Here is a 9,498-nt window from a genome sequence, read left to right as displayed (position 1 = left end):
CGGGCTCATATTTCCACAAGCTCCTTCCAAGTGCGGGTTTTAAGGTTTGGGTTCAAAAGTCACTGTTGTTTCCTCACTCCTGCAGATAAATATTAACATAATATTTAATAACGATTGCTCCTTATAATGCCAAGAAAGAGCCAAATTAAAAAGTTAAAATAATAGTTTTGACAAACAGCAACTTCACAGAAAAAAGTATCACAAAACCCAGAGGGACAGCAGAGGTCGTATAAACATTGTGCTTCTTTACTTCCCATTCAGAGTCTTCCGCTGTCTTCATCTGCTCGTGTTATACTTGCTATCTCATATATTTTATATTCACATATATATGGATAAATGTACATGTAAAACCCAAGCCGGGGCGGGTGGGGCCATGGGGGCAGAAGAGAGGGAAGCAGAAGGACCGTCACCTTGGTTCTCTCCTCATCTCCTTCCACTCGCCTGTCCCTCGTAAATCCATCTGTTTGTCCCCTCATTAATCTGTCTCTTTTGTACATCCCTCTTTGTTTCAGCAGCTCTGATGGCCCATGGGAAGGCAGTGGAGGGAAGTGGCTTCCTGATAATATAAGGGGAGAGTTTCTCCCTCTCCCTCCCCCTCCTCCTCCTCCTCCTCCTTCTCCTCCTCCTCCTCCTCCTCCTCCTGTCGTCTGTTCTTGCCATCTTGTGTTCTCCATTTGCTTAGGTCCTTCCTATACGTCTTTGGTAGAGTGTCCGACACGTTGGTGTGCCAGGGGAATAAGGGGAGCAGGGAGAGGGGGGGATGGGGGGGAGAGAATAGGGGGTACAGTGGATGTGTGGTGGTGGTGGTGGTGGTGTTGGTGGTGGTGGTGGTGGTGATAGTGATGGTTTGGGGGGGGTGGGAGAGGAGCGCTGGGGGGGTTGAATAAAACGTAGGAACATGAAGATCAGGGAATTGAGTTTAAGGAAGCAAGGGGCCGGGGGAAGGGGAAGTGCATGGTACGGTCTCACTGCTGTATAGCATATACGTATGTTTATAAATATAATATAGACCATGTTAGCCGCCGATGACGGTAAAATGTGGGCGAGCGTGCGTCTAGATGGACTGATGGCAGAACGTTGAACAATTAGCATTTATAAATTATATCTAGATATTGGTTATCGATGGACAGACAAAGGATGGATGAAAGGGGGGAAGGAATGGAAGGGAAGGGAATGAAATGATGAAAGAATGAAGGTGGAGGAGTGAATGGATTATTAAATGAATGGAGACGAAGAAGGGGGTGCGGGGTTAAGAAAGGACACTGGCGGTGGCTCAGGAAGGATAAGAGCGCCACTCGAGACAGTCTGTCAGTTGATCGACCATTACTCATCATCTGTAGTGCAGAAAGCAGAGGAGGGCAAAGGTCGTCCAGCTGCCCAATAGTTGCGGGTGCAGTTTCGCGGAACCATCAAACAGAACTGTGGAAGAAAATATACCAAAATATAATACATTAATGATGACGTGTGTGCTACACCTTTATATTTGATGGATCATTAGTAAATTTTCATACTTATTGTTGTCTCGTGTTATATGCAATTTGTAACATGTGTTGTAATATATTTAGACAGGTAGAAATTTAGGATAATATAAAATGTGATGGACCAAATGTTGCATTAAACAAATCTGCAGTTAAATCAAATACACCAAAGCATGCGCTGAACAATTACAGGCAAGCTGATTGTACTAGCTGAGCTATGAGACGCCTGCAGACCTCCAACGTTCTGCAAGACGGGAGATTTGTAGATTTACCTAGTTGCACCATAGGATACGTGGAACATACATTTACCAACCTTGCGGGAAATCAATAGAATTACATTTTCACATCTTCCCTGTGTGGTGCTACACTTACACACATTCTAGCTTATCTCAGATTTACAACTTTTTTATCGTTAAAACATATATTTTAACGGTCTCAAAAGTAAAAGATGATAAACCTGCTAACTTGATCCTTTGTGTGCTGTACTGTAGTACTGCCGAATTGGAGCAGTCACACAACCCTGAAAGGATACTGTACAAGTTAAACAGTGTTACACAGGGACCTTTACATTCCTTCCTCCAGGCTAGCATCCAGCAAAGGGACGTTTTCTGCAGTAATAAGAGCCAGGAATAGTGGCTCTTAGTGGATGATAAGGGGCCTCTCTGGCTGATGAAGAAAACCATTAGCTTCTAGAATGTTAGCAAGGTGTGCCAAAACTTGTAGGGCACTAGGACTCTTCAATACTTCTCTTTTTTATATATGTTAAATACATTAAAAAACGTGTTAAAGGATAAGAGAGAATAAGTGAAAAGTAATTTTGTAAGATTGTTCAATAACGTTATGTTTATGATATTTTGTGTGTGTGTGTGTGTGTGTGTGTGTGTGTGTGTGTGTGTGTGTGTGTGTGTGTGTGTGTGTGTGTGTGTGTGTGTGTGTGTGTGTGTGTGTGTGTGTGTGTGATCAGAGAGCAGAGAGCGATGCCTGCACAGGAGAGGAAAGACTCGGCTGGCAACATCAGTCACTTGTACTGCACAGTATTGTACATACAGAGAGAGATCCTGTTTTTGTTATTTTGATTTCAGTAACTTTGTGTAATAATAAATTGTTATCTTATCTAAGGTGCACCCCGACATCACTATACTCATATATAGGCATATACACACACAGACACACAACCATATGCCTGTTCCTACTGATCAAAGCCCTCATTGATGTTGCAAATGTCTGAAAGTCACTGCGAGGTGATTCCTGCACAGTAAGACTGTATGTCGGTATGTTTTCTGGCTCTTTCTCTGCTAATCAGGGACCCAGAAGTACCACTATTATTATGAAAGAGACTGCAAGGGGAGAATTTCATCTTGATTTCTGTTTCATTACCAAGATATTCCAAAGATACGTAATTTGTGTGATAGAATGAAGAATTCAGGAGGGGTTTTTATTAAGTGTATTTTCTACAGTGGCCAGGCTACACAGCACTGATTAGACACCCTGACAGACACTTTTAAGCCGCTGGGTGACTTTGTTTTTGCCAATTATGAGCTTACAGATCCCTGCCTCCAGCAACATGATAGGTTCAAAACAATATGAAAGTAAAGGAAGTGAAACGCCCCGTTCACCCAGATTTCAAGCTGGTCTGCCATCAGACTTTAGATACCTCTCTGCTCACAAAAAGATCATCAAGACGAAAAATAACATTGCTTCTAAAAGACACACATGAACCAAAGATTATGTGATGAGGGCAACACTTCCCATGCATGAAGCCAAATAACTGAACAAAGAATGCAGTTTTTCACAAATAATTTCAATTTTGTCAACGGTATTATCCAAAGCTTCATACAGTCAATCTAGGTTAATGTCTTCAAGGAGTAGGTAAGGAATTAGGGCATTTTGCCGATAGATGCCCACAGGCAGACATTTGCAGACATTGGACGAACAAAACCCAGAGCCTTTCAGCTGGGAGCTAAACACCTTTACCTCTACACTACTCTCCCGCTCCCTGAAAGTGTTTCCCAACAAAGGCGTCTAGCCGCTGTCTACAGAGTGTGTGTTGCGCTGCTCTGAACAGCCTCACTTTGCAGACAGACAGCTAGCAGGACCAGCTGAGCTTGTCTAGCTGTGAACACCACACCTACATGTGCTGTGGAACAGCTCGACTAAACCATACCATAGGGATGTAAATAACTCAGATAGCTACCTATATCACGTCTTATGTCTTATTTTGTGTTCCTTAGAAGGAAGCCTGTTCTTCCACAATAGACAACAAGATGCAGTGTTTGTTCCACAAGTCTCTTCAATCTCATCCCTGATAATTACCATCTGTCTACGTTCAATTCCTCATTCTGTGCAGGCCTTCAGGACACACACACAGACAGACAGACCCACAGAGACACACACACACACACACACACACACACACACACATGCACACACACACATAAACACACACACACACACACACAGATAAACACACACACACACAGACCACCATTCCACCCCCCCTCACACACACACACAGACACACAGAACCCCCCCCCAACTCCAACCGACACACATATATACACAGAGACCCACATGACACACACACACACACACACACACACACACACACACACACACACACACACACACACATACCCCCGCCTCAGACACACATATATAGACAGAGAGCCACATGCACACACACACGCCACACACAACCACACAAACACTATTACCCAGCGCTTCTCTTCTTCCTGTTTACACCCTCATCTATTATTCACACCATCCGCCAGGATCTCCATGAATCTTTGCGTCTGCACTCACAATGAATCCATCAAACACACATACCGACACACACATACACACAAAAACAGACACCTATGCTAAACTTCTCACACAAAAAGCACATAGACGCCTCACATGGGGAGGTAAAGGCAACTTGTTAATAATTCACTCTCTCGCTCGGCTGTCTGGCTTGTTTTTCTGCCGCTGCTGTTTTCTGTGTGGTCAGTCCTGGGAACCATTTCGGAGACGGAGATGCTTTGTGGTTTCATAATGCAGCCTGCTCAATGCAGCTGTGATGCAATGTTATCGGCAAAATATCCCATACAGAGACTTTCTGAGCACCACTGTCACATTTAGTGTTCTGGCAGACGATGGCATCGCAGCAGACTGTTGGAGGTTTGGCTCAGAACGATGAAAAGCATACGATCAATAGAGAAGCCACGACAGACATCCTAAGCGCTGTGAGAACAGGTTTCAGGAAAGAAAACTTGAGTGCAGAGTAGCTGTAGGAATCAGGCGATCCGGCTGTGAGCTACAGGCAACAACACGTCAATCACTGCTAATAACCATTCATGTCATCAGTACGTCATCATTCCATCCGGGGGAATGGCGTGGCTCTCAGAGGGCGCTGTGTCTGTTGTTTCTGTGTACTGTACGGGACTACGAGAGCGGGAGTATAATTTCAACCTTTTAAAAGTGGAACTTTATTTAATTACGGACTTAACTTGTGAAAACATACACACATGCATGCCTTTGCATGTTTGTGTGTGCATGTGTGTGTGTGTGTGTGTGTGTGTGTGTGTTAGCGTTCCTGTGTGTGTGAGAGAGCATGCCTGTGTGTGTGTTTGTAGTACATGCAGGTGTACCTGTGCTGGACACAGAACTGTCTTGCTTGCACTTTCCTTTGGTGATGGACACGTCGTCGATGGCGATATCCCCTTCATAGCCGACGTCCCGGATTCCCTCAAACATTATCTGAGGATGGAGGGAAATGGGACAGATTGAAATGGCAACCGGGTTAAAGACATCTACGAACTCCAGGAATAAGAGATCAACCGGAGGGTGGTCACCTCTGACAGCTGACATCTGAGGGGGAAGCTGCTTGAATCAATCAATGAATCAATGATTCACTGAAGATAAATACCGAATGTGATTACGGATGAGAAGCGCTATATAAGGCATGCTTCACACTTATGAGAGGTACCCTTCCTCTGTTAGATCAGGTTATGTTTAACATTTTGCCATTTAGACCCAGCCTTTATCCAAAGCAACTTAGAGTGAATTCAGATGCATGTCATTAAGAAGCAGGTCGGGGTTAGGGCCTCTTGCTCAAAAATGCGGACAAACCTTTTTGAGGTTGAAGTTGAACCAACGTTTGACATTGCCTGCAAGATGCTCACATTGAGCACAAAGCAAGCTGTTATGGTAAATCTCCTGAAGCTATTATCAGCAAAACCCTTCTCCTCTGAGAGCACACTCATCATTAATCAAATTCTAATTTCCCCTCCCGTCCCCCTCCCTTTTTTCACTCCATCGTTGGGCGTCAGGTGCGCTCAAAAGTGACCAGTTGTGAACTCAAAAAAGCCCAAGTCTCAACTCCAAACCGCATTCTGCCTCCCACTTCTAGGCCCCCAAACACAGATTAGATTGACAACCTAATTACTGTGGCAGGCCGAGGAGGGCCCAGAGCACTCGGCACACACAGCTAATCAGAAACCAGCGCCATCTGTCTGGAGTATACATCTCACAAACAAATGAGAAAGTTAGTTGGTCTCACAATAACAGCAATAACACGACCAGTCGACACTTTCAACATCCTCCTTCTCTGCGGGGGCCTGCTAATGTGTTCCTGGTTGAAATAGGATGACTAAAGGAGATCAAATTATTTGGGAGGAGATTTAAATGAGGATGGCTTTGGTGTTTTGTGTTTGCGCGTGTGTGCGCAGAAAGGGAGAACTTTACAGCATAATTCCCGTCAAAGAGTTCAGCCGTAAACACTGTGTTGTGATGGAGCCGGCCAGCAGAGAACAATCAGGGGCTGCACACATCTCTCCCTGGACCCATTCACGTCGAGACCGGGTTCAAACCGTTACCAAAATAAGTACAGGAGGGGGGGGGGGTTACAATTATTTAAAATCCTGTTAATCCTGTTGCATCCATCCTGTTACAGACAGGATGCAATTTCCATGGGGCTGGTGTGAAATATATCTTTTCTGGTTTTATGTAAATGCAGGAGGATAGATACACAACAATATGGTTTTATGTAAATGTATGAGTTAGAAATCTAACTAAACATCCAAAGTTCCCCCCCACTCCTTGTGAACATTAGGCGCCCGCTCAATGACCCGAGCGCAGAGGACAGGAACGTAACCAGACGTCCCTGTTCAACGGCCTCTCCTCTCCTCTGGCTTCACTTCACTTTAATAAATATATAAAAGAATGAGCCGAGCTGCAATGCTGCGCCACCGGAGAGATATTGCTTCTTGAGCTCATTTATGCCAAGCAGGCTTCTGAGTTGTAAGGCGAACTAAAACACAGTGGAGAGGAGAGGACGAGAGGCTAATTGGTCAAGGGTCCCTGTGAATTTATAGGCTTTGGGCACACACAAACACATGCATGCAGGCATGCACAGCCCCGTGCACACATAACCACTACCAAAAACACACACACACACACACACACACACACACACACAGATACAATGCATTGCTTTTTCAAGTTTTATCCCATAGCATCCTGTGTCTATTACTCCGTAATAGGACCCGTCTAGTGTTATGTTTGTATGCATGCATAAACAAACTAGCCTGTTAGTGCATCTGCTTCAAGTCAAAACAAAAGAAGGCAGATTATTGCATTATCACAGCGCATGAGGAAATAATTGGGAGATGGAAGCCAACGAAGAGCTCCAAACATTGGTTCAGATGATCAATCACTGGGAAATAAATTGAAGTGCCATCTTGTTCCGCCCTGTTATGCAATACTGCCTGGTGTAAAGAGAGATTCAGAGTCAACTGAAATACTGATGGACTGTTCCTATTTTATCCTCAAAAAGAAACCACATCGAGCTGTAGAAACGCTGTAGTACACATTCCAGGCCCATAAGGGGTGCTGCTTCTGCTACAGAACTCCAGCAAAAGAAAGAAGAAGAAGACGCGAACAAACATCCTCCTGGTGGCGCTTCACGGTGGATCGAAATAGATTTGGGCCCGGTCTAAACGGGCGAAAAACGATCTTTTCCCCTCCGTGTTCCTTTGTTGCGTTTCAGGAATATCTCCGTAAAGACAGACTCATTGCGAGCTGTAGAAACGCTGTAGTAAATATTCAAGGCGCTGGTTCTCCACAAAAGTGGAGTGCATCAAGCCTGCGCGCATCCAGCCTGCGCGCTGTATACAAACATTCAGTTGAGGAGGAGATTTAACCTTTTAAATTGAGCAGAAATACTTTTTAATGTACTGGTCCGGATATATTTGAAAGCACCCTGGGACATGGTTTCAGAAAAGGGCGGTTTAGGGCACCGGATACGCCGGATCCGTCTGGACGGTAGGCCGAAACGCACAAGCCTTATGCGGTTTCACCCAAAAATGGGCTCCGTGTGAAATGGGCCTAGGAAGATGGAGAAAGAGCATGAGAGCGGCCACTGAGGCGGAGCCGTCCAATGAATTTCCAATGGTGGACGGCTCTGGAAGTCAACGTTGGGATGGGCATTGAAAATATTTCTACCTTTCGGGTTGAATCGCATGAGTCAGCCAGTAATAGGGGGTTCACTTTTTCCATGTGGATCTCGTTTCAAAGGTATCATAAGAAATTACAGTAGGGAAACCTGCCTGTCTGTTTTCCAGTCAAGGGACAAACTTAAAAATTATCTGAACTTAAACCTACACAAAATGAACGAAACACATAGGAAAGATAAGGAATGCATTCAGGTGCCTGAAAATGTTGATGCGATTAGTAACTAACCAGCAGTCTGATTATTTGCGTTGACGTGGCACGCATAAGAATCGTAGAGTGGTAGATTCTAACAGTGTGAATGTGTTTTCCTTCAACATCGACTATAAGAATGGCTTTCTGCACTTGAGCGGCAGATGAATAATAGGAATGAATCCTCACTATTTTTTACACAGAACCAATGCAAGGCATGCAGTTCAAGCAAAGGAACTATTATCAGGTGTAATCAATCGGCAGGACATTTTAATGTAAGCAATTTTTCCATGTCAATATAATCGGGAGGACCCTTATTGCTTTACAGCAACATGTCCTGCAATGTTTCAACGATCCATCTCTGGCTCTTTGAGAACAGGGTGAGCTGCCCTCCACAGAGCCAAGAACTTGGCCCTCAGAGATTGTTAGTGTGAGCTCACAGATAGAGAGACACAGAGACACGAAGAGAGGCTTATGGATAAAGACAGGGTGCAAGAGATATGGATCAAAGGAGTGATAAAGGGAAAGCCAGAGAGAGAGAGAGAGAGAGAGAGAGAGAGAGAGAGAGAGAGAGAGAGAGAGAGCAGACATGTAGTATCGTGAGGCACAGATGTTGATGATGATGGTAGTCTTGTTCTCTCCCCCCCAAGGCAAAAGTCTCTGCTGGGATCAAAGATGGCCCCTAGGTAATCCAGTGAGGGCCCCTGGGGCCTCAGACACACTCCATATCATCTCCTCAACTTCTGATTTAACCGGGGAGCACTATACGCATAGTATAATATATAGTGCTACAGATATATTTCTAACAAATGTATGAAACTCTCACTGGACTGAAGGTGCCTTGAATGAAAGCTATTTCATGTATTTATATTATTATATGACAATTATATTATCATATTTCATAATTATATATTAGATCATTATTATATTGTATCACAATAATATACTGAGAATACATTTACTTTTCATAGCACTATGGTAGACTTTTAAAGATAATTTACAGTTAAAAAGAGGATGAAATATCAATGCAAAGTCAAAATCGGATATTAGTTTAGAAGGTCTTAGATTATCGCCCTGAAGGCAATTGGCTTCTCCTGGGGAACCATTCATATGAATCAGAAGGAGCTGGATGTATGATCAGTGAATTACCAGAAATAACAAAATCATTATTGTTAAATGTTTGGTGAATGTTAAGACCATGGTAATGAATGAGCAAAAGAAAAGCAACAGAGAGAGAGAAAGAGAGAGGATAAAGAAGGAAGAGGAAGGACATAAGGGTAAAGAGTGGGAGAGAGTGGAGTGGAATGAGAGACATGGTATAGTAGAGATCAAAAGTGAA

The 9,498-nt window shown here is 43.9% G+C and overlaps 1 protein-coding gene across 1 annotated transcript in view; it reads right to left on the bottom strand.

The window, feature by feature from the left end:
• Positions 1-1,330: 1,330 nt before the first annotated feature.
• The window catches only part of mdga1 (MAM domain containing glycosylphosphatidylinositol anchor 1), a gene marked incomplete at both ends in the record, with an annotated part of 138,086 nt that continues 129,918 nt past the window's right edge, over positions 1,331-9,498 (bottom strand). The window contains 2 exon segments of the mRNA XM_079737206.1: positions 1,331-1,419; positions 5,108-5,216. Of these exon segments, the coding sequence (XP_079593332.1) occupies positions 1,331-1,419; positions 5,108-5,216 (198 nt within the window).

This window comes from Pollachius pollachius, assembly GCF_949987615.1.
Source record: "Pollachius pollachius genome assembly, chromosome: 5".
Taxonomy (NCBI): Eukaryota; Metazoa; Chordata; class Actinopteri; order Gadiformes; family Gadidae; genus Pollachius; species Pollachius pollachius.
The sequence above is the reverse complement of the archived record's forward strand: the minus strand, read 5'-3'. Positions and strand labels throughout refer to the sequence as shown.